Raw genomic sequence first — 26,979 nt, 5'->3', positions numbered from 1 at the left:
TATTGGGGTACTGGGCTGCAGATGTATGCAGATTTCCTGTCCTTGACTAAAATAACTATTATGACTAAAACAGAGAATTACTGAAAGACTAAGGAGATACTTGAGATAGGTGTTTCAAGTGCTCAGTAGATGGGTCAGCTTTGAGTGTCGCCCTAGACTAGAGTTTGGAGACTGTAGCCAAATCTAGATGGTTGAAAACAGACAGGAAGCAAGTCCGTATGGCGGACCCATATCAGACTAGAGTTGTTCATTCCAGTTCTGTTACAGCAGAAAAGCTTCTTGAGCTAATTGTGAGTGCTATTTTGCTTATGAAGCACACTTCTTGTCTAAATAGTACCACGAACAAAAGGCTCATTACAGACACTCATTAAAATGTGCAACAATGCTGAAAAGCTTTTTAGGTGTTGCCTTGATAATCATGTTTTCAAGAAAACCTATTTTTAAACTGAACATTCTGTTCTGCGATTAGCTGCAAGTCATTTTCCGCATGTCTTTTAAATGGAAGGTCATTTTGCAGAACAATGAATTGTACTAGCATCCTGTGCAAGAACTTGTCATCATATATTTTATCAATAAAGTGCAAGCACTTAACATTTATTTATATATTTGTTGTTGGAAAAAAAGAGAGATATTCTTCTAAATCTGAATTTTATTTTCTATAGGGATGATATCGCAGATTTAGAAGAAGCCAAAAAATTATTAAGAGAAGCAGTTGTTCTTCCACTATGGATGCCAGATTTTTTCAAAGGAATCAGAAGACCTTGGAAAGTAAGAACCCTCCAGCTACTATATCTCTGTGTTGTCCTTATCAAGATATACTCATGTATAACATTGTAGTACGGTATATATTCAAACATTTTTTCTCGCAATAAATCTACCAGTTTTTGGGGGGGTATATATTAAATGTGATATTTTCTATTACTTTAAAAAAAGGAAATGAAATGTTCCATATAGAGAGGCCTTGACTTCTTAGTGAATGTTCAAAGTTACCAGGGATCCAAAAAAAGGGACTTACAATTTGGAGCTGAAGTTCTAATTCTTTCCTCCCCACAGACATATATTCTTATTTTGAACATTCGGCAGCTGTCTCACATTTATGGCTTGTTTGCTGTGTCCTGTCATCAAATGACCTTGAATTATGGGGGTTTTTTGCTGGAAAATGGTGTTTGCTTCTGGTTTCCAGCAAAACAAAAAACAAAAAATCTGCCCATTGCAGACGTGTTTGCTTAACAGACATATATTCACTTAACGACCATGATGATTCACTTAAGGACCACTGGAAAAATTGTTTGTAAAATGGAGTTGGTCACTTGATGGCCCATATGACTTACAACTGTAATTCTGAGCTCAATTATGGTTGTAAGTCGAGGAATACCTCTTTTGATATAAAGAATTTACTTATTGGGTGTTATCAGATGATACAAAACCATCGTAGAAGATCTGTTTGAGGCTCTTGTTCCTCCTTTACAGGACATAAGGTTAGCATTTTGTTCATTTATTTATTTGCTGTGCTTATTTCATTCTACAGTAGTTACTGATGCCTGTGAACATCGTGTATGGCCTCTGTAAATCAAGTTAAAACTAACAAAATTACAATACAAAAATCAGAATATGTATGTAGATATAAACTCTGGAAATATCAATTGTACTGAACAAATACTCCAAAACCAAAGGGAATAACATTAGGATAACCCAGCTCTCTGCTGGAAAATCCACTTTTTAATAGCCTTCTTAAAACTCCAAAACTATTTTTTTTTGCTTTTTTCCTTTTCTTTTCTTTTTGAATTTCAGGGGGAATGGTGTTGTATAGAATGGGCAGCAATTGACTTCATGATGTCTTTTGATGACATTCCCAGAATGCACACATAGAAATATTATTGGATGAGTAGATATTTAGGTGGTCCCAAAGATACCTGGTCCTGAGTCATACAAGGCTTTAAAGGTGTCAACCAGAACCTGAAATTGCATCTAAAATCGAATCCCAAAGTAGTGGGATTATATGACTGAATTAAGGTATGCCCATGACTACTCAAGTTGCTGCATTCTGAATCATCTGTAACTTCCAAATATTCTTTAAGAATAGCCCATGTAAAGTGCTTGCACAGGTCCAAGCAAGAGATGACTAAACCATGAGTGAAGATGTCTTGATTACTACACATAATGGAGCTGTGTGATGGCCCGGGTAGAAGTTATATGATAAGGTCACCAGAATGGCTGTTTCTAAGATAACATCAGATTATCTTGTTGCTGTAATAGTATTAACAGCTTCTCCATTGCTATTTACCTAGCAAATCTCATTCAGTGGATTTATTCCAAGTAAAATGTCCTAATACCCTTCCCCCAAACCATTTCTAAAATATATCTTTACTGCAGATGAATTTGCAAACCTTTTACATTGCTCACGTTTGATTTTATTTGGGGAGTGCAAGTTTGCAGAGGTGGCTGAAATTATGAGACATATCATGGCTCAAATGTTTTTATTTGGAACAATTTCAGTATCTTGTCTTCTGTTGAAATGAAGAATATGTTTGGGAATATGGTTATTATTAATTAGTAATTTTCTTAAGAAAACTGGATATTTTTTTGAAAGCTTTAATTCTGTGGCTGCATATTCCTCTCCCCCAATATTTTGATTTTAGATTGAATTATTGCTTCACTGAATATCTTTCATTTTAGACAATGTTAGCCAAACAACCCTGTTTTAGATGTAGCTACCATTCATTTCCCAGACACCTGCCAGTCTAATTTTCAGGCTTTTAAAATTACTGCTTTATTATCTGATTCTGTAATGGGCATCTCCAGCAGGCCAAGCTTCTAGAGATCTCTATTGTATCCGAGATGTATCAGAGTGAACATACAGTGTGACCTGTAAAGTAATTAATTCTACCTCTGGTTAATAAGCCTATGAAGGTCATTTCACTAAATCAAAGCAAATGCAACTTACCTCCACTTAAGCTTAAGTAGTTAGGTAGGCATTTGCTGGGGCTTTTTCCTGTTTGGATTTAAAACAAATGTGGTTGTAAGGATATAATTATAGATGATATATTTGATGTATTCTGAATGGAAACTGAAGCATACAGTATGCATGGAAATCTATAGACTTCCTGTATAACCTGGTGTTTATGTGCCCAATTTCTAGTTTTGCCATGATATCATGGAAGTGGGCTTGTTCTGTAGATAGATTGAGGATGAAAACTATTGTGGTGTGGAAGCTGTTGAAACAATGAAGGAATTTAACAAGATACTCATTTTCATAGATCCAGAAAATTAAATGTCATCAAGGAATCTCACGTAAAGGATTTATTTGAAGAATAAGAATTGAGAAAGTGTTGTTCTAGGTAGCTATGAAGATGTTTGAATATCTGGGAGCTAGGCATGCATCTAATAGTTTTTTCACTAATCTGCAGTTACATGTTATGCCAAAGGTGAAGTTATTATGAGTGAATACAAGGGCACACAGTCCAGTAGCAAAGCATGTTGTGTTTTGTATTGTGTTGACGTGAATTATGATTTAAACATCTGTGTGTTTTTTAAAAATGTATTTGGCATTTGAAGTGATCTGCAGTTGTCTGCTTTCCCAGGATATGAGGAATATGATAAAATGTCTTGTCTTGTTTCTTGCTTTGAAAGTATTTCTTATGTCTGAAGTGGAGAAAAATCTTCAGCTTGGCTGAGCATATGACTGGACAGATGTTCTGGTAGATCAGTGGAACCTTCTCATTATGGTGAATGGTTTGAATAGATCAGACACGTCAAACTCGTGACGTCATGTGATGTCATGTGACGTATCAGAACTTTTCCCCCATTGCTGACAATGGGGTGGGCGCGGTTTCCTTTTGATGTGTCTGGCCCATCGGCTGGCAGTTTGATACCCCTGGAATAAATGCTTGGAAATTTTTCCCCTTATTTTTCTTCCAGAAGGCAAGCACTGTGGTATAGCTTTGTTGCCTTGATTTGGCAAAGTCCTGATGTAGATTGGGTTCCAGGGTAGACATAGCATCGGTGGTTAATTTTTGCTTGTTGTGAAGAATAATGGCTTAGGAGTTTCTTGTGGAGAATCCAACATATTATGGACATGGTTTTTGAATAGTTGTATTTTGTCAGATTTATTTTTATAATTCAAAGGAAGTACACATTTTGCAAAATGTGTTCATTTTAGTTTTAATTAACTGTTTTATTGTGAAAATATGTAAGCCAATAATGGTATAAACTTCATTTTGATGTCTGGTGTTAATCTGATTATCCTAAAAGTACATTTTTTCTTTAGAAATCTTTTGATAGTAATTTTCAGGTAGATAAAAGATACTCAGTAACAGTAGCAAAACTGATAAGTGTGTATTGTCTTTATTCATTGCTTTCTTCTTATGAAATAATGTAATGTCTGTAATTAAGAACCTGGTTTTGCACAGAAGCAGTTAACCTTTGCTTCATGAATTATATGTAACTTTTCAACAGCTCTGACTATGCATTGATGAACAATATGAATGAAAAAAGATAAAAGATCATGAAACTCTCATTCACAACAGACCAAGATGGAAAATTTACCTTGCACAGTCAGAACAGCAAAACTTTAAGGATTATGGTTAGAGCAGTAGACAGAAGGATGTAATTTGCTCTTTGGGTTGACCAGATCAAGAAATAGATACCTCAGGGATTTAAGGAATTTATCCAAATTTTTCTCTGTCCCATTTTATGTAAACAAAATTGGGAGTCTGAGTAGGGATCTTGCCTGACAGGAGGGTAGCCAGTGCAGAAATAGGATTTTAGTTGACATTTCTTTTAAAATTATAAAGTGCATATAGTTCGACGTCTGAAGAAAGAGGTCTGTAAAATTTAGAAACTGCCAGGTCAAATGAGGCAGCTTTCTCTCCCATTTCAAGGCTTCAGATTCTCATTGTTGTTTAGCACATCTATTTCTTGTATTAACAAGTAGATAAAAAGTATTATGTTTTGTCTAATGCTTAGTCCAATTGGTCTGGTGGCTAAGACACCAGGCTAGAAACCAGGAGAATGAATTCTAGCCCCATCTTAGACATGAAAGCCAGCTGGATGATTTTGGACCAATCACACCTCTCTCAGCTCAACCCACCTCACAGGGCTCTTGTGGGGAAAATAGGAAAAGGAAGGAATATCGATTTGTTTGCCGCCTTGAATTATTTATAAAATAAAGGTGGGATAAAAAATAAATAAATATAAATTAAACATAATATGGTTGCAATGCTGGAGAAACATGTTTGAAACATTCAGTTTTTATAGAAAGATGTGTTGTAAATGAGTTAAATTGTTGAAAATATGCAAGCAGTTCTTTCTGTGAGCAGTAAGAATCAGAGAAATTCCATTTGGTCCAATGTATAATTATCTTTAACTGCTCACAAGGCAAATGGAAACACCAGGATCCAGGAGTGAATGAGTGATTTTTATATAGTTGCCCATTTTGCGAGACACAACTCTTGAGTTGCTAACAAAGTAATAAAAATACAATAAAAATAATACAACATAAAGAAGAAAAATCATAACACCTGGTCCAATAATTACATTCATCTCGCAATGTAATCTCCTGGGCTCTACCCTTGCTATCTCAATGCTTGGAGTTAAAGCCACCTCTTAATGGCTTTCTGGAAGGTTAAGTGGGGAGGGGAATCCTGCCGGATCTCAAAGGGATGGGTGTTCACTGGCAGGGGCTGCTATGACATGCTTCCTAGGTTCACTAAAGCTGGAGTCCCCAACCCCTGGCCACGGGGTTGCAGCCTGTTTGGAACTGGGCCGCACAAGCAGCGTGCGAGCGCAGCTCTACTTGAGCAAGCAACTGGCACACATGCCCGCTGCTTACGCAAATGGAGTTGCGCACGTGCATGCCTGCTGCTCAGACAGAACCATACTCTTTCCCCCCTGCTGGTCTTCCAAGCCGGAAAGGTTGGGGACTGCTGCAGTAAAAGGCAACATTTAAGGGAAAGGACCTGGAGTATGCCCACTTTATCCAATCTAGTGAGACAGGCATATATCCTCAAAAAGAGGCAGTTCCTCAAATAACCTGGCCCTGGGTCATAAAGGGCTTTAAAAATACCTTGTATTGCACCCAAAAAGAAGCACAGTCTCCAGACCCTCACAGCCTCTAGGCACTGGGTAAGGACTGTGATGACATCAGCTGGGTATCGTTACTGGATATAATTTGCTGTTGAATGTTGACCTCCATGCCATTGGATGGCTCCACCGATCAGTTTTGGTAGATGTGTTCAACATTAAAGGGGCTTAGGACTGGACCTCTCCCTTCCCACCAATACCAACTGGCGACATAGGAAGGAGGAGAACCACTGCAAAACTGCCTCTTACTTCCAGTCCCTGCAGGCAGTCCAGAAGGGTACCTACCACGGCTGCCAAGAGATCCAGGATATACAGAATTTGTATATAGTCAAGCCTCATCACATCATTTTTGAGAAAGCCTAAGTCTGAGGATCCACAATCTAAGTTATGTTTAGATTGATTTAATTGTATTATGTTGTTATATGCCTGCATCGGGCTTGTGGTTTCTTCAATTGTTTGGATTTTAATTTCAGGGAGTGCTTATGGTTGGCCCACCTGGGACTGGTAAAACCATGCTAGCAAAAGCTGTCGCTACAGAATGTGGAACTACATTTTTCAATGTGTCTTCCTCTACTCTCACATCAAAATATCGAGGCGAGTCTGAAAAATTAGTTCGTTTGCTGTTTGAAATGGTAGGTATTGTTGATTCCCTCAGATATATTACTCTTATTTGCATAATTTGTTCTTGGCTCCTTTTCTTCGTAAAATGATTTCAGGTCAGTCAGTGTACCTTACAATGAGTGTATTATACTATAAATGTCCACATTGAATTGGTTTGGGGTTGGTGGTTTAAATGGACAACATCAACTATTTCCTGCATATCTATGTCTTAGCTTGGTATACTATTTGTTTTTGTGCATCTGTAGGACATTCCTTAAATTCACAACTGTCTCAATTTAGCTAGAAACATATAGGGTCTTTAAGAAAATTTATTGTTATCTATCTTTGTTAAACATGACTGTAACGCTGAGGGTATTGTATATGATTTTTTTAAAAACAACTTACGAATCTCTATGTCACATAAGAAATATTTGTCTTTGTTTTAAGGCCAAGTTTTATGCGCCTACGACCATTTTCATTGATGAAATAGACTCTATTTGTAGTCGCAGAGGCACTGCGGATGAACACGAGGCAAGCCGCCGAGTCAAGTCAGAGCTGCTGGTTCAGATGGATGGTAAATAGGGTTTGTTCTGCCTGCATTGTGTGGGGGGGTGCCTTTTTCTTGCTTTATACATTGTTGTAGAATAGACCTAGTGAAGGAGGGAAGGACTTTAAAGGGAAAGTTCCATAGGGTCATCCTTTAAACTTGGTTCAGGCGACTTGTGCATCCAGAGACCATTTTTTAAAAACTGACCTTTGGAGATTCTGAGAACTGTAGGAATTTGGAGTCCCCTGAAGAAATGGGGCTGCAAATGTTGTCATTCATCGAAGCCTGGCTTTCTACAAGCAATTCCATCAACAGACATATTGATCCACAACCAGCATATGAACCCCTCAGAATCCAGTTTAACCGAACAGCCATCCGGAGACAGTACCAACCCTCAAGCCCCTCTTCCCCCCCCCTCCAGCAGTTCACCTTCCAATGTCCCTGACCTGATATAATCTGGTATAATCTGATATAAGCTCCTGCTGGCTCCCCCATTGTTTTTGTTGTGGGAAGGTTGAAAAAGGAGATCATGAGACTGTGGGATGCTGCAGTCGTAATTGCAAGCTGGTTGTCAAGCATCCAAAGCACAGTCATGTGACCACAGGGCTACTGCGATGGCCAGAACTTCAGGGTCCTGTCAAAAGTCTCCCTCTTTCAGCACCTTTGTAACTTGGAATATTTGCTAAATGAGTGTTTGTAACCCGAGGACTACTTATATTTTAGCTCTTACACTATTGTTATTTCAGTTTTGAATTATATGTCAATGTTTTGCTATTAGGAGCACAAGCAGGTATCAGGATTTTATGTCCATCCCAACTAATACAGATTTGCGGACATAATGTGGAGGGCCCTCAGGAGCTCCAAAAAACTCACATATTCCCCCCCTCCCCCAGGTTGCCCATTGTTTTTTTAAGTATACTGGACAGTGGTCAAAAGGCATGGTGGCTGAGATTGGGTTAGTGCTTGACACCTGGAATTCCAGTCTTGAATGATATAAATAAATCAATGCAGACAGAAGTTAGAAAAATAAAGACCCATATACAGTTTTAGAGAAATTTGAAAAATGATATATAAAGTATGCATGAAAATCATAAAGACTGCAGTGAACATGATGCAGAAAGTGTGCAGTTAATTTTTCTTATGCCTCAAGAGCTTGCTCTGAAGATCAGATTGGAGATGGAAGAGAAAGGGATGGATAATGGCCATGTTTCCTTTCTGAGCTGCTCTGATGCTCGTATGATTTATTTTTTTTAGAAATCACAAATGATTTAATCACACATTTCCAATCATTACTTGCATTTTGCTGAAAGTTAATATTACAGTTCTTAAGGTGGTTTTGAGACAAATTCTGATATTTGTCACATACTAGTTTTTTTAAGGTTTTAACATCATATAATAATTCATGATGACTTTTTTGTTCCAAAAATAGATAATGACAGTTACAGTGGCTTTTTTAACATAAGTTAGACTGCAAAAGGATACCGATGGGTTGATTGTGCAAAACAACACCATCCTGGCCATTAGGGAATAAGGACAACAAAAAATTCTTCAGTGGAAAATCTGCTGCCAGTTCCATCTGCTTGCAGTTGGTAGGGTTGGTTTCAAATGAGGGTGGGTTTTGCTCCCATCTTTCTCAGATCCAGGGCATTTCAAGTACATCACCTCAGGCTGTTGCACATATTTTCCCTGTTATTTTCTTTATTTAGATTTTTATCCCACCTTTATTATTTATAAGTAACTTGGGGCATAATTTATAAGTAACTTGGGGCAGAATAACAGAATAACGGAGTTGGAAGGCACATTGGAGGTCTTTTAATTCAATCCCCTGCTTACAAAGGAGACCTTAACAACATTTCAGACAAATGGTTGTCCAATCTCTTTATTAAAAATCTCCAGTGATGGAGTAGCCACAACTTCTGAAGGCAGACTGTTCCACTGATCATACTACTTCCTCCTTCCATTTTCCCCACAACAACCCTATATAGTAGGTTGGACTGAGAGAGAGAGTCTACCTCAAAGTCACCCAGTGAGCTATGTCTACAACCAGAAAGCATTAAAAACAGCTTGAAAAGGCAGGAAAAATGTACACGGTGTATGAGATAATAAAGCTTTGACAGAAATATATATTACAGGATGTCTCTTCTTTCCTACTGTATTTAGGATTGGCCTCTGAGTTTTCTTTGCCCTTTCTAAATATATGGGGTCTATCATTCATTTCCCCCCCCTACATTATGTGATGTTTCTGAAACTAAGATGTGACATCTTTTGCTTCCAAGATTCAGAGCACAGTATAGTGCATGTAAAACCTCAAATTAATGTGAACAACAATAGAAATGCACCATGTGCTCTAGCTGTATTATTGCTCCTTTAGGTGTAGGTGGAGCTCTGGAGAATGATGATCCTTCAAGAATGGTGATGGTGCTTGCTGCTACAAATTTTCCGTGGGATATTGATGAAGCTTTGAGAAGGAGGCTTGAAAAAAGAGTTTATATACCTTTGCCAACAGGTGGGTTTCCTTTTTAAATGTGCTTGTCTGGCACTTGTTATTTGACACTTCCTCGGGGAGCTGTTAAAGAACCCATTGAAATTTATGCAACAACACTGGATTTTCAGGCTTTAATAATTATCTTGATCATTGGAGGGGAAAAAAAGTAAAAAGTTGCTGGCGATTGCAGAATGAAAGAGCTGTAGCAGTCTTTCAGCGTAGACTCAATGAGGGGGATCAAGCTTTTTAATGAACTTGTAAACTTTTTGAATGTTTAACAGGCATTCCTTAAATGAGCATAGATTGAGCCTTGTAGACTTCTTTAAAGAATTACTGCCAATGAATTTTCCTATGTGTCTATTGCTGAATAGAAAAAAGTAAGGCCATTAATTTTAACTTTCAAGCTTGCCATGTTGTAAATCTTCTGCCTGAACTTTATGACTAGATTTTGAGCTCTTCATTGTTCCCTGCTTGAGGAATCTCATTGTAGAATGACTCTCCAGGTTGTCAGTCAGAACTGCTATTAACTTCAAGATTCTGTATCATCTTAGGTTTGCTTTTAAACTGTCTTTTCTCTTGATTTAGGGTAGTATACTACCTGCTTTTTACCACTTGACTCTAAATAAGAACACAGTGTGACAGTGGTTTTAATGAAATTTGGTGGAAAGGAGGACTGTCTTAATCTTGATGTATTATTTTTCCTGCTTGCTAGGGTGTGCATTTAATGAAAAAAAGCAGTTTGTTTCAAGGTTTGGACAAAAAGCTTTACATTCCATTGAAATGTTCTCCTTAGGTTCTAATGAAAAAAATGCCCCTAAGAGTGTTTCAAGTAGGGAACAGTGAGAAGCTAAAACAAGTGCATCGTTCCCTTATTTTTTTACCTTAAGAATATAGAATTGGGCAACCTGGAAAAATATGTCAAAGTCCTGGTCATATACAGAGAGGCTGATAGCCCTTGTGCTATTTATCAGGGTATTCTTTAAAATAGGATATAAAAAATGTAATCTGCAAACTCTAACTTCTCCATAGCTGTTAGAAATAAACACAGCAAACGGCAGGCAGAAAGTGGATAATGAGTCTGACAGTTTGGGATTGGTCATCCTGAATTGCTTCTGAATGTCAATAAAACCCAGTCTGACCTAGATGAGTCCATGACAAGGCCAGCACAAGTATCTCTGAACACAACTGCTTAAATAATTGTTGCCTTTTTTCCACCTACCATTTCTTCTCTTGTCACCTGGTCTTGGCTCTAATTTCACTAGCTATAAAGCAACAAAAGAACAAAAATCCATAATTTTCCACATAAGGACTCTGAAGTGAATTTCCCTACCCCATTTCACATTTGTTATTGTTGATGACATGAGGAATTCTGTATCCCTCTTGATAGATGATAAATTATTCTTATATATTCATATAGTCATTCATCTGTATGTTTGCTTGGTTAAATAGGAGCAGTAAAAATGACATTGCTTCTTAAATTCTTACTTCTTTCTTAAACACCTTCCTCCCTGATGCATACATATATATCGCTGGAAAAAATGGCAGAAAATGGTTAATAAACATATGTGCTGGGCAAAAAAACAAATATTCAAATATTCTCTATAAATATGTCAATGAAAGTAGCAATGGAATTCCAATATTAAATAACAACAACAATAACAACAACAATAATAATAGAGTTGGAAGGGATCTTGGAGATCTTCTAGTCCAACCCCCTGCTCAGGCAAGAAACCATATACCATTTCAGACAAATGGTTGTCCAATTTCTTAAAAATTTCCAGTGCTGGAGCATTCACGACTTCTGGAGGCAGGTTGTTCCACTGATTAATTGTTCTAACTCAGGAAATTTCTCTTACTTCTAGGTTGCTTCTCTCTTTGATTAATTTCCATCCATTGCTTCTTGTTCTGCCTTCAGGTGCTTTGGAGACTAGCTTGAGACCCTCTTCTTTGTGGCAACCCCTGAAATATTGGAACACTGCTATCATGTCACCCATCATCCTTTTCTTCATTAAACTAGATATACCCAATTCCAGCAACCGTTCTTTTTATGTTTTAGCCTCCAGTCCCCTAATCATCTTTGTTGCTCTTCTCTGTACTCTTTCTAGAGTCTCAACATCTTTTTTACATCGTGGTGACCAAAACTGGATGCAGTATTCCAAGTGTGGCTTTACTAAGGCATTGTAAAATGGTATTAACACTTCACGTGATCTTGATTCTATCCCTCTGTTAATGCAGCCTAGCACTGTGTTGCCTTTTTTGACAGCTGCAGCACACTGCTGGCTAATATTTAAGTGATTGTCCACTAGGACTCTGAGATTCCTCTCACAGTTACTACTATTGAGCAAGGTACCACCTGTACTGTACCTGTGCATTTGGTTTTTCTTGCCTAAATGTAGAACCTTCCTTTTTTCACCATTAAATTTCATTTTGTTAGATAGCACCCAATGTTCAAGTCTGTCAGGATCCTTCTGTATCTTAAGCCTATCTTCTGGAGCATTGGCAATTCCTGCCAGCTTGGTGTCGTCTGCAAATTTGATGAGTTCCCCATTTTAGGATGCTAATTACAAAACATTTCTAGGCTGATAAATTCACAAGAATTTTAACATCATGACTAAAAATGGAATGTATAAATATCAGTGAAAATTAGGTCATTTCTTTTTCCCAGAAATATTTATTAAGAACTGGAACTTACTCAGAAATAATTTGTTAAGATTATTTTCAAAACTTGAAATCTTTTACTGATTCAACTTTTTATATTTCAACATGATTTTATGATGAAGATAGAGTGTTGATAAAAAGAAGGAACTTTATTATTTAGAATATGTATATGATGGGAAAAACTCAAAAATAGGGAGCAGTTATAAATGTTTTTGGAATGTTTGGCTCATTCAGTGTTAAATACAGTTCACTCCAGTTCCAGAAACTAATACAACAACAATTGCTGAAGCTGAAGTTAAGGTAAATTCATCACCTAACAAGAAGAAAGGGTGAATTTCAAAAAGTTACAGTATATTAGAAAAAAATAAAATATTTTCAATAAGTTAAAAACCATATGAGAGTAAAATATAAAAGCCCAATTTATCTTTGACTTTATGATGAACCAAATAATATAGAAAACTATTGAAATTGCTTTCAGCCAAAATTGAGGAAACCATAATGAAAGAATTTTATAGAATTTTAATATAATAAATTCTGGTAAAAGTCCCATGTTTGGAGAAAATTTAAAGCAATATTATCATATGTAGGGATCTTTTAAACTTGTCCAAAACCTTAGTCAAATAAGATAGATCACCACACAAGCCATTATATCAAATCCAAAATTGGCCTTATTAAGTTTTTTTTAAAAAATAATTCAAATGTCACCTTGAAACATACACTAAAAGTTGTTAGTTTTCTTAATGGTTGCAGCCAGAAAAGTAGTAGCAACATTCTGGAAAATTTGAATTATTCCATTTGGTGGCAAATATGCTGGAAAACAGTTTTGATGAAAGAGCTGATCCCACCAAATTATTACCACATAGTAACACAGAAGATGATTTTTACTTCAACTTGTTTAAACTTATTAATTATTTGCAGCACATAACTATTTTCCAGCTTCCTAGATAATCTAATGAAAGAAGGTTATCTATCTTTTGTTTCTGCATATACTCCACTGTAATGTTAATTGTTAATAAGTTTTAAGGGGGGGAAAAGAATGTACCTGTTTTTAGACAACTCTAGGTAAATCCACAAAGCTGCCAGTTATTTCTTTCTGAAAAAAATGGTTAAGCGTGCCTCACAGTTTTAAGAGAGTTAGAACCTCCCCTCCAATTTTGGATTTGGGACTGACTCTTAGAGCATGCAACCATTGTGGCCTCTGTAGCAACCCTGTATCTCAAGAGCACCAATTAAGGGAAGAGAATTCTAGAGCCATTAACCAAATTGCTTTCAAAATTCCTTTAATCAAGAGGCTCTTTTCTCTCCAGAGAAAACCAAATTATAACTTTAGATGTGGTAGAAATATTGACTTGTCAGTTTCCTCTAATCAGATTACATTTATTTTTACAGCAAAAGGCAGAGCGGACCTGCTTAAGATTAATCTCCGGGAAGTTGAACTGGATCCTGACATTAGTCTGGAAGAAATTGCTGAGAAGATTGAAGGCTACTCTGGTGCTGATATCACTAATGTCTGCAGGTATCCTTTTTTTCCTGTCTAGACCAATCAGAATACACAACAGCCTTTTCCAAGAACATTGCTAAACTTCGTATCTTTCAAAATTTACATTTTTCATACTTTTCTAGTAATTCCTGCCCTCTCAGTTTTTGCACAGGAACAAGTATTTTTTTTAATATAATATAAAAGTGGTACAGAAAATCTGGGATTCTCTTAGGGTATTCATTTTCTACACAAAGGAAATTGAACAAGCTTACCAAGTGTTATTCTTGCTTATTATGAACAGTTAGTGAAGTATATTCATATTTCTCTGTATTTCTCTTCTAACTGAGGGCTCTCTAAAATATTTTTGAGGAAACACAAACCTCACCAACATATTGGTTGGATTCAATTAAAAATAATATATCTTTAATATATCTGCAGATTCTGCTTTATTTAGTGAAATGTTGAATTCTGTAAAATTCAGAATTCTGTAAAATTCAATATTTGCAAAAACTGTGTAAGAGTAATAGGTTAACTCAGTTTTTACTAGTCATACTACTTTGCAAGGTTGAAAATAAAGAATAATCAGATTAACAATGTTTTATGACTAAAGCCAAATGGTTTGATCTTGGTAACAGGAATTTGTTTTTATATTATTAATTATAAAATGGCTCCTGAAAGTCATTGAAATTGTTGAGATTGACATTTTGTCAAGTGGTATGTTTTAGAACTAGGAAATGAAGATTTGGCATATTTTTGTCAAAGTTCATACATGAGTGATAAGTAAAATACTTAGCAAGATTAGAAAAAAGATCATTCCCTTTGAAATCATTAGTTTTAGTCTACTTCCACCATTTGTTCCAAGAGAAAATTTCTAGTGGAAAATGTTATTTTCTGCTACAGATATTCAGTCATCTATATTGTTAGATACTGGGTTCGTTGCGTGATCGACGAGATGAGGCGAGTGAGTTCAGCAAAGATCATTGTTTATTGGTTGCAGGGACTGAACTGAGAAACAGGGCTGCGAATGCAGCAATTTATACCCTGGCCTCTAGGTGGTGGCCAATAGGTTTAAAGTAACATATTGCCGCCCTAGAGGAAGCCAATGGCAGTGCTGGAGACGGGTTGTCTGAGGAGCTGGGAGCCGTCAGCCAGCTTCCCTGCTTGAGCAACCTTCCAGCAATTAACCTTACGTGATATACTTAAGTCAAACAAAGCCCAATACATTACATCCCTCCCCCCTAGAATGTACACACATTATAACAACAAGGGAATGATTACAGCAATTACAAGTTGCAAAGATACAACAATAGTATGCACGTACATATTATCATACTTGCTAATATAGAGGCTCTCCTGGCTAGCAGCATTTCAAAACACATACAACATTATGGCTCAGTTATTTTGGAACAAAATCTTGTAGATACGCAGGAGGCTTGCGAATCCTTGTAGAACGCCTGGAAGAGCCAGGTACTCCCCGGTCTACCAGCTTGCCCGCCGGGTTGGTTAGACCAAGGTCCATAAGATCAAGCGAGTCTGGTTGACTCCGAATTCTCTGGCTGGCCATCTCTGGTCAGCCCACCCCAGAGTCCGATTGTTCTGTGGAGTTAGCACAGCAGCTGTAGTGTTCTGGTTGGCTTTCTCTGTCAGGAGCCCCATGTTGCACTCCTGGGCTTTGCCTCCTTATGGCCAGCTCCCTATTGCTCTGACTGCTTGGGACCTCAGAGCCTATAGATTGGTTGGCCTGGCTGCCGGTTTGTGGTCCGTGGATGGGACCTGGAATGAAGTCCTCGCTTTGTGGCCATTCTGGAAAACGCTTCCTAAGTTGCTCAATATGGCGATGAATGACTTGCCCGCCCTCTAGGCCCACTTCGTATGAGAGAGGGCCTGATGTTTTGGTGATTTTCCCTGGCACCCACAAGTTCCCATGCCCATAGTTCTGGGCCCACACCCCATTGCCCACTTGCAGCACCCTCAGGGGTTTTGGGCAAGGGGCCTCAATTGCTACCCAGTCTGGGTGCAGCCTGTCCAGTTTCATGATTAGTCGCCTCCCCCAGCGCAGCTCTGCTGGGCTTTTGCCCATTGCTCTGCACGGTGTGGAATGTTGGCAGAGCAAAAAGTCGGCCAGTCTGTGGTGCCAGTCCCCAGTCACTATGCATTTCAATGATTCTTTCGTGGTGCGCACCATTCATTCGGCTTGACCATTACTAGATGGGTGAAATGGAGCCGATGTCGCATGCCTAATGAGGTTTGCCTTCAGGAAAGCCTGAAATTCTGCCGCAGTAAATTGGGCCCCGTTGTCAGACACTATGATGTCCGGTAGCTTGTGCGTTGCAAGGAGTTTCCTAAGCACCTGGATGGTCCTAGCAGGGACTGAACTGAGAAACAGGGCTGCGAATGCAGCAATTTATACCCTGGCCTCTAGGCGGCGGTCAATAGGTTTAAAGCAACCTATTGCCACCCTAGCGGCAGCCAATTGTGGCACTGGAGACATGTTGTCTGAGGAGCTGGGAGCCATTAGCCAGCTTCCCTACTTGAGCAACCTTACAGCAATTAACCCCACGTGATATACTTAAGTCAAACAAAGCCCAATACATTACATATATATTTCTTACATTTATGTTAATTGTACTTCTACTATGCTTAAGTACTAGCTGAGTAATAGGATGTCTGCTTGTTCACAATGCAGTAAAAATATTTTCCCTCAAGTAGCTTCATTTAAACTGGGGACCAGGATGCACTGCATTCGAACACAAATTGGATTATTGACAGTATGGAAGAGAAAAAAAACCCAGCCTAAACAGAGGTGGCATTATAGTCCCACTTTAATTTAATTTAAGCAAAAGAATAAAGAAACAGTTTTCCATGAACATGGTTTCTTTTTAGAGAATTTCTCAGAGCTCTGTTCCTTTCCAGAATTTTTTCCCCAAACTTAGCACTGATTGGCCCTCTGAATGTCCTATAGCTAAGCTGACTATAGTTTTCTTGGGAAAGTGTTTTATAATGGAGCAGTGACCCAGTTTGACACCATATAGCTAAGCTAGTGCTTTTTTTCATGGGAAGACGTCTTTGGGTTAGGAGCTTTCAACTTGGTCCTTAGAATTCCACTTTATTGTAATGATATTTCTAGGTACTGTGTCACGACGTCCTCTGCCAGGAAACACAAGCACTCCAAAAGGAACGGGTGACCAGGTTTATTTCTTGCACAAATCAAACCGCGGTAAAGTCAGCGTTGAGGCACCTAGCCTCAACGCTCTTTTATCATGTTACCACACCCTAACCCCACCCCTTCAAAGCAAACCGGCATCCGCCCGCCTCCCCATAAACGCCGCACCCATCACCTTGCATAGCCACCACCCATCGTGTGCACTGCTGCGGCCCGCCAAGCCCCCTCTCAGGTAAGCCCTGTCCTTCCCCTCCCTCACGCGCCCCAGTCCGTGCCGGCGTTGCGGCTGTTAGCTCCCCCCCGAGTCCATCCAAGCGCCCAGTGAGAGAGGGTGGCAAAACGGGCACAGCCACACACCCCTCTACGGTTTGCTGGGGCGGGTCTGACTGTCCGTTCGGCCCTTCGTCGCCTCCAGTCCGTTCCTGCCCGGGCGCCGCCCGCAGCTCAGAGTCCTGCCGCCGAGGAGCTGAAGGGTCCTGGGCAGACGCCAGCGCTAGTCCGGTGGGCGCCCGGCACCGTCCTCGCTGACGAGGCGAGCGCGCGTCCGCCGGCCGTCTGGAAGCGGGCGCGCCGATCAGCTGGGCGCCGGCCAGCTGCGCGGCGGGGCTGCGGTGCGTTCCGCGGAGTCCGGGCGAAGCCACGCCCACCAAACGAGTGTCCGGAGGCCGACGGAGGCGATGTCTGGGAGCGGGCGCGCCGATCAGCTGGGCGCCGGCCAGCTGCACGGCGGGGCTGCGGCGTGCTCCGCGGAGTCCGGGCGAAGCCACGCCCACCATCCGAGCGTCCTGGGCTCGACGGAGGCGATGTCGAGGCCCGAGCGGGCGGCAGGCCGGCGGGGCTTGACATACTGTTCTTGGAGGCCATGTAGACTTATTTATTTATGAGATTTGCATGGCTGCCCATTTCAACAACTGTGATTTTGGGCAATGTACAAAGAATAAGAAATAGAATTGGGCAGTAGATATCAAACAAGTACAAATTACAGTTAAAATCAAAACAGTTGGGAATCCCCAATATACATTATACTCCTCCAGGTAGAAAGTCCAGTCAGCCTGGCCTCAACACTGGAGGAAAGAGGCATGTTTTTAATGTTTTAGAGGCCAGCAGGGTCAGGAGAGATCATTCCAGATACTTCAGGGAAGAGTTATGCTTTCTAGGTCCCATTGGACAGCAGCACCTGAAACACACCCATCCATTTAGAATATACGGGACGAGAAGCTATCCCGGGAGAAATTTTACTGCTCCATCTACTTTTCCTTCAGATTCTTTTAATGAAAAAAATAAATAAAATAACCATATTGTCAAGTGCCAAATTCTAGCTGTCATTTTTATTTCCAAGAATATATTTAGACTACCTAACATTTTGTTGAGAGCTACTTTAGTGTAATGGTTAAGGCATCAGGCTAGCCCAGGGATCAGCAACCTGAAACAGTGAAAGAGCCACTCGGAACCGGTTCCCTCACAAAAGGAAAAACTGGGAGCCGCAAAAAAATGTGTGCACATGCGCATACATGCGCACGTGCACAGAACAGGGTTTGACTGAAGAGTGGAGCCAAGGCGGGATATGCACCTACCCTGCATATTTGAATTGATTGGTTGAACTTTTTTAGTCCCACTTTTTTTATTTTGGACTGCACATGTCAGAGGACTGGGAGTTGCAGGAGAGCCGCATGCGGCTCCGGAGCTGCGGGTTGCAGACCTAGCTGGCTCAGGAATTCTGGGAGTTGAAGTCCATGAGTCATAAAAGAGCCGAGGTTGCCTACCCCTGCACTAGGAGATCAGGGGTTCTAGCCCCGCCTTTGACATGAAGCCAGCTGGGTGACCTTGGACCAGTCACTTTCTATCAGTCCTAAGGAAGGTAGCAGTGAAAAACCTAGCTCTATTACATTCGTAAGGAGAACTACCTGTACTTGTTTGGAAATGTTCCCACATGGACAGAAAAAAAAGTTAAAATGGAGCTATATTGAACATCTAGGTGAAAGTGCCAGAGGAGAAGATGGAGAACAAATCTCATCCATTATGACTTATGATTTGTCATCCCCATCGTCCTCAGTCATTTTGTGAGTAGGCAGAGGTCACAGCAGTCACAGTATCTGATGTGCCAACATTGCAATTTGGCTTGCATATATTTGAGGAACAGGTCAAGTATCTGCTAAGTCTCTAGTACTGGCAAGATTGCCTGGCTGAACTTTAATTCTGTCTATAGAAGTGTTTCTCAACTTTAGCAATGTCAAAATGTGTGGATTTCAATTCCCAGAATTCTTCATCCAGCTTACATTCAGCTGAAGTCCACACATCTCAAAGTTGCTAAAGTTGAGAAATACTGTTTTGTAGTACAGCTTAATTTTATATAGAAGAAAAATTGCCATAGGCAAGTGGCAGTGTTTGTGGCAGTAGAAAGAAGTTTTTTAGAGTGGCATAATAGGCCTAAAACTGTTTGAAGGAGTGTAATCTGATGGATCAGCTTATATATAAAGCTGGTCTTTAGGCTGTTTTGTTCTTTTGGTAAGTTACCTTCTACATTTTGCATCATCTTTGGCCTTTTTTCTTTTTTGACATACAGTATTAGCAACAGCTTTGTGATGTAAAGCAATTGCTGAGAAAGATACGATGCCCAGAAGGAGGTGCAAAAGGTTTCTTTTAATATTTAAATATTTAATATTTAAATCATATTTCATCTATCTGTATCTAGCTATATATATATAGCTTGAGAAATACTTAACACACATTTGCCTTGCCTTCTAGCTAATAAAAGAGAGAAAGAACCTGTGGCTCAGGAAGTTAAAACAACTGCCTAATATATAATCAACCCAGGTTCGAATCTCAGATAAAGGGTATGACTGACTGATGAGAACATAAAGTTTAAGTATTTGTCAAGGCTTTTTGAATGGACCTTGCTAATTAACTCTTTCATTCCTGTTTTGGCCCGGCTCAGGGCTTATCCACAGGAACTAGTCAACTTATGACAGCTCATTATTTGTGCAAATTATTCAAATTGCTAATAAAGAATTTGGGAGGCTAAGATGATCATTTCGAACTGTTTATGTTCTCATCAGTTAGTCATACCCTTTATCTGAGATTCGAACCCGGGCTGATTATATATCAGGCAGTGTTTTAACCTCCTGAGCCACGGGTTCCTTCTCTCTTATATTAGCTGGAAGGCAAGGCAAATGTATGTTTAAGTATTTGTCAAGGCTTTTTGAATGGACCTTGCTAATTAACTCTTTCATTCCTGTTTTGGCCCGGCTCAGGGCTTATCCACAGGAACTAGTCAACTTATGACAGCTCATTATTTGTGCAAATTATTCAAATTGCTAATAAAGAATTTGGGAGGCTAAGATGATCATTTCGAACTGTTTATGTTCTCATCAGTTAGTTATACCCTTTATCTGAGATTCGAACCCGGGCTGATTATATATCAGGCAGTGTTTTAACCTCCTGAGCCACGGGTTCCTTCTCTCTTATATTAGCTGGAAGGCAAGGCAAATGTATGTTTAAGTATTTGTCAAGGCTTTTTGAATGGACCTTGCTAATTAACTCTTTCATTCCTGTTTTGGCCCGGCTCAGGGCTTATCCACAGGAACTAGTCAACTTATGACAGCTCATTATTTGTGCAAATTATTCAAATTGCTAATAAAGAATTTGGGAGGCTAAGATGATCATTTCGAACTGTTTATGTTCTCATCAGTTAGTCATACCCTTTATCTGAGATTCGAACCCGGGCTGATTATATATCAGGCAGTGTTTTAACCTCCTGAGCCACGGGTTCCTTCTCTCTTATATTAGCTGGAAGGCAAGGCGGATCTTGTTGCTGAGTTTGAGGTGAAGTGTGAGGAGGTCTCTGTTGATTCGGTCCAGGAGGAATCTTTTTGTGTGGAGTTCATTTCTGATCCACCCCACACTTTGGGACAAATTCAAACAAATCGCTGTCTGGAGAGCTGAAACAGAGACTGCCTACAAAACAGACACACACACCAATAAACTCCGAAGACTAAAGGAACGCCAGAAACAAACCCCTCCTCTCTCACAGCAACACATGAAACAAACTGTGCACAACATCTCAGATAGGATTCTCACCAAAGCCGAAACCAACGTCCTGTCTAAAGGATTTAATTTTGCAGTCGCTCCCAAACACATTCCCACGGAAACCATTATATGCGGAGTCGAATCCAGCCTGACCAAAATTAACCCTGATGACGCCAACAAAATCAGACTCGAAGTGACCAACATCCTCTGCACCAGCAAACCACCCAAAAGCAACTTACCCAAAGAGGAACAGACAGCACTACTTAACCTAAAAAATGACACCAGCATAATCATTCTGCCAGCAGACAAAGGCAACGCCACAGTGGTAATGAACTCATCTGACTACCATACCAAATTATCCAACCTACTCCAAGACTCCACATACAAACTCCTCAAGACAGATCCCACCACCTACCTGGAAAAAACCACAAAATCCAAAATAAAAGCCACCCCCATCAGTGAAGAGATCCAGAAAACAATCATTCCCAGAGAAAAATCATCCAGATGTCCTAAGCTCTATGGTCTGCCCAAGATACACAAAGAAGGAACCCCACTCAGACCCATAGTCAGCTCCATAGGCTCACCTCTACAAAATCTAGCCAAATTTCTTGCCAAACAACTACAGCCTTACGCAAATTCCATCACCTCACACGTACAAGATTCATTCCAATTCATAGAGATCATAAGTAAACTAAACTTACAGCCCTGCGACCTACTTGTGAGCTTCGATGTCGTATCCCTCTTCACCCAAGTGCCAATCAAAGAAGCCTTGACAGCTATCCTAAATAAATACAACCCCCCAAAACACATCCTAGATCTGACCAACCACTGCCTATCTAACACATACTTCATCTACAATGGACAAAGATACAAACAAATGGAAGGAGCACCCATGGGATCACCCCTTTCACCTGTCATCGCAAACCTCTACATGGAACACTTTGAAACCCTCGCTCTAGAAAAATCCAACCACAAACCCAAACTCTGGCTCAGATACGTAGATGACACCTTCGTAATCTGGCCACACGGCAAAGAAAAACTGGATGACTTCCTCACACACCTCAATAGCCTACATCCCAAAATACAATTCACTATGGAAACAGAAGCTAACAATCAACTTCCCTTCCTTGATGTCTTAGTCTACAAGAAATCCAACGGCTCCCTAGGACACACTATCTACCATAAAAAAACACACACAAACCGCTATCTGAACGCACTCTCACACCACCACCCAGCACAGATCAACTCCGTAGCCAAGACACTCATCTCCAGAACAAAACATCTAGCTGACGAACAACACCAAAAAACCGAACTACACACTCTCACTAATGTACTAACAGCCAATGGATTCCAAAGAAACACGATTACCAACTTAATCCGAAGAGAGACACCCACAAAAACCCAAGACAGAGAACAAAAAAATGGCAAAGCCCTCCTCCCATACTTAAAAGGGACCACAGACAGAATCAGTAAGGTCCTCCAAAAACACAACATCAAAACAGCATTCTACACAGACAGAAAAATATCCACCATCCTAAGAAACCCCAAGGACATAATTGGCTTAGAAAACCAAGGAGTATACGAAATCCCATGCACCACCTGCCCCACCACATACATCGGACAGACCAACAGAAGAATAAGTGCACGCATTGAAGAGCACAAAAACTCACTCAGAAAAGGAGAACAAACTTCATCCCTGGTCCAACACTTTGAAGCCACGGGACGTGAAATTGATTTAAAAAAAAAACCAAAACTATCGCCAAAATTGAACATTTTAACAACAGAATAATCAGAGAAGCCACTGAGATAGAAAAACGCCCCCACAGCATAAACAAACGAGATGATACCTCTCGCCTACCAACCATTTGGAAACCCGCCTTGATTGACAGACGAGTCCCAACCACCAAGAATGATAGACCCAAACTCATGATAACACCACATGACATCACCACCACACAACCATTCAAAAAGCAAATCCAAACCCACAATGATAACGAGGCACAACCACAAAACAGAAACCTAACTACAGCTGCAACATCAGCCACTTTAAACCCCTCCAAACCACACAATAAGCAAACTGACACCCACTACAAAAACATGGCACCACCACAAACACGAAGCCGAACAAAAGCAGCACAACTCACCAGCTCAGGTCTAAGGCTGGCAGCTGAGACCAGCCCATCCACTCAAAACACACCCCCACCCAATCAGAACACACCCACCATTCAAAACACACTCCCACCCAATCAGAACACACTTACTCCCCCACCCAATCAGAGCACACCACCCACAGAACACACCCCCTCTGGCAGTTTAAAAAAGAGGAACAAACAGCCACATGCTTCTCCCAGAAGAAGGAAGCAGAAGCCACCAGCCTGATGATGACGGATGGGATTCCGTCGAAACGTCGCCCCTACACCTTTAGTTCTACGCGGGGAAAAACCCGAATAACCAAAGATGCACTAGGAAATGAAATGTAATAGAATTATTGTTGGCAATGCAATAAACCCCTGTTACAAATAAGTCAGATAGTATTTCAGCCTTACTGTTATACATCATTGCTAATATGTAGTGTTTATGTGTTTTATTTTTAGGGATGCCTCATTGATGGCAATGAGGCGACGCATTAATGGCTTGTCAGCAGAAGAGATCCGAGCCCTCTCTAAAGAAGAGCTTCAGATGCCTGTCACGAAGGGGGACTTTGACTTGGCTCTGAAGAAAATCTCCAAATCAGTTTCAGCCGCAGATCTGGAGAAGTACGAGAAGTGGATGTCAGAGTTTGGATCTGCTTAATCCTGGAGACATCTCTTTGTGAAGGATTTTAGATTTTTAATTATAAAATATTAGAAGGATTTTGAAACCTTTTAGGCTTGTGGTTTTCTTATGGACAATATTCCCCCTTTTTTTCCTTTTTGCACTTTTAGGGGAGCAAATGAGAATGTAATGTAATGAGGTTATAATTTTCCATAGAAACTGAGAAATCCTTGTCTAGTTTTGGTGTTCTGCACTTTAACAGTGAATGCTCGTGTCCTATTTTTGTTGACATAGTTTCATTTGCTAGTCAGACATGAGATTGGATGGGGAGAAATTCAAATAAGTCATACTGCATCCTTAATATTAGGCTATATTTGCCAGATTAACATCAGACCCTGACTTTCTTGAATGTGGGTAGAAGGTTTTTATCTTGCCTTTCCCCCTTTTTGCAGAGATTTATCAGTAAGATCTAGACCAAAAATATTGGGGATCTTTTTCTGCTGCATTCAGTTGCTATGGCTACAATGATATTTGCTAGAATTCAGTAATAAGGCAAAACTGTTTTAGTTTTCTCTATCTGCTGCACTCTTGATATATCAGGACTACAGCTCCCAGAATTTCCAGAAACCTTTGGGAAGGCTAGGAATTCTGGTGATTGCATTCCAACTGCATCTGGGGGGATGTGATTCAGGAAGAATTAACGTAAAAGGAAAAGGAGATATATGTCTCCAAAGACAGCTCTTGGCATTATACCTATCACTTGTGGAAATATGAAAAACAATTTTGATCTGTGCATGTTTGCTGTAGCCAGCAGTAGATTAAATGCAATTAGCTCAATTGCTGCATCAAAATCAGAAGCATTGGTATTTGTCTACTTGCTCTATACATTTTCTTATTTGAAATTTCAGAACCATTGTTGTTCTTGTTTGTGCTTTACACCAATATAAATCTATAGCAATTTCTTTGTACCACTGTGAGTAAAATATTAATTCTTCAACTGTCTTAGTCATTCTAATACCGTATGTTTGCGTATTTCAATGGCTAGTGATTTAACTTACTTTAATTTATATTTTATAAACACTAGTTGTGTGTTTGCAATATAGGATATTGAAGTGGAACACAGTGGCACTCCAAACTTGAAGCTATAGAATTATCATTCTTGAAATCCAGAACTACTATGTTCCTTTTTTAGAAAAAAAATTCTTTTAATATTTGTCTTTGGTTTTTGTATAACATGCTATTTGCAGATATAGCACTGTATATTCATGCCTGAAGTTTTTTTTTAATAGTGCTCATGAGAAGTGTCACAAAACTGTCATCATCTGTGAGGTCTATGTTGACAAGTAGTACAGCTGAGGTCTTGAAGTGATCTGTATGGGTGGATCTGATTTATTTATTTATTTATTGTTGAAGAAAGATGTGTGATAATTCATGGCAAGTTCTGATTTTGAATGTGGCTTTAGAAAAGTTAACATGGATTGGGAATTCCAACTGTCTACATGTCAAGGGATCACATCTTCTGAGTTTCAGATGTTATGAAAATCCAAGGTTTCGTTGTCAAAAAATTAGTTATATACTGTGTTCTGATTCTCTAGGTATTTTTGCACTTGGAGGTAAAACACCGCAAATCTGTCCTTTTTTTGACATCAGCAACAAAATGGAAATAGATCCCTGGCAGCCTTTCTGCCCTCCCTAGCATATATTAAGAATTAGCTGACATCTCTTCTTTGTTGATATACTTTAGGTTCATTTTAGTTTAATTTAATTTTAATTTTTTTTAAAAAATTTTTTTTTACCTGAACTGCCAGTTAACCCTTAGCCTTTACTTTTGCTTTACAATGATGTCATGTGTCATTGTTCATACACTGTGATAATCACCTTTTCAGCAGGATCTTTGGCCATATCTACAGTTATAGAACAGTATTAATAATATTATTTATACAGTGTATTCCTCTCAGGAAAGAGAGAAAATAGCTGAGATAAATTTGGTTTGGCTCAGTAGGGAAGGGAAAGACCGGCGCACAAATGATAGAGACCTGTCACGCTACATATGACAAATTATGCAGGTTGTGTTTACAAGATATTGCACCAATTTCCACTTAATATTAAATGTAAGTAATCTGGAAAGTTTGTTGGTATTTGGTTCCTGCTGCCAGTAGGAGCTGGTAAACAAATCAGAATGTCCTATCTGTACATGAGTATGAGAGCAGAGAATTGTCGTCTTCTCTCTTAAAATCCATAAGCATAACCCAGGCTTTTTCCAACTAATTTCTTTCACTTGCTAGAAGAAAGGACCATAATGCTAAATCATCCTAGTTCAGGGGTAGGCAACCTCGGCTCTTTTATGACTTATGGACTTCAACTCCCAGAATTCCTGAGTCAGCTATGCTGTCTCAGGAATTCTGGGAGTTGAAGTCCATGAGTCATAAAAGAGCCAAGGTTGCCTACCCCTGTCCTAGTTGGAGTTCCTGATTTGTTTAGCCACACCCATTTGAGGAGGAGCCAAGTAGGAATGATGAAGCAGCGTAAGTATTCACAGGAGGAATCAGTTCAAGCCAGAATTTTTCCAGTTTTAAATGCAGTTGAAGTCATCTTGTGTCAAGACTGTGAATGATGCATTGTGTTCATTTCCAACAAAAGACAATGTTTACCTTGAACAGAAGAAGTCGTAATAAATGTCCTAATGATGACTCACTTTTCTTTCATGTGGCAGCTTTTTGTTCCGTGGACAGATTTTGCACTCCTTCTGTAGCTGAGTTGGCAGCGATGCTCTGAAAGCATATGAGGAAATCAGTACAGTAGCTCATATATTTTCCAGTTTTAAACAACTTTACCTCTTTTAGATACATTCATTGTTTTCCTTTGTGAACAAACAGGCCTGGCATTATGATTTGCAAGGAAAATAAGGACTCTCATAGGAAACATACAATTCTTTTAGAACCCACTGCTGTTTTCTTACCAGAAGTTGCATGCTTTTTTGCTATCACATTTTCTGTGCTTCAGAAATAGAAGTACAGAACAGATAGAGGAAATCTTTGAAATCTTTCTAAAATACCAGTGATAGTTTCAGCATGATAATTTATTCAGAATACATGCACATAAATATTTTTGGAAAGCTAGATGCTACAATAAATAAGTTGAACATAAAGTACTGATATGTTAAAAGTAAAAAACAATTCTGAAAA

At 39.5% G+C, this 26,979-nt stretch overlaps 1 protein-coding gene across 1 annotated transcript in view; it reads left to right on the top strand.

Moving 5' to 3' along the window:
- The window catches only part of KATNAL1 (katanin catalytic subunit A1 like 1), a 45,814-nt gene extending 19,733 nt beyond the window's left edge, over positions 1-26,081 (top strand). The window contains exons 7-12 of the mRNA XM_083362435.1: positions 663-768; positions 6,555-6,713; positions 7,129-7,255; positions 9,600-9,734; positions 13,761-13,887; positions 23,635-26,081. Of these exons, the coding sequence (XP_083218561.1) occupies positions 663-768; positions 6,555-6,713; positions 7,129-7,255; positions 9,600-9,734; positions 13,761-13,887; positions 23,635-23,833 (853 nt within the window). The 3' untranslated portion in view covers positions 23,834-26,081. The remainder of the gene's footprint in view (positions 1-662; positions 769-6,554; positions 6,714-7,128; positions 7,256-9,599; positions 9,735-13,760; positions 13,888-23,634) is intronic.
- Positions 26,082-26,979: the final 898 nt, after the last annotated feature.

The sequence above is a fragment of the Vipera ursinii genome (genome assembly GCF_947247035.1).
Source record: "Vipera ursinii genome assembly, chromosome: 4".
Lineage (NCBI taxonomy): Eukaryota > Metazoa > Chordata > Lepidosauria > Squamata > Viperidae > Vipera > Vipera ursinii.
This window is presented reverse-complemented; position numbering and strand designations above follow the sequence as displayed.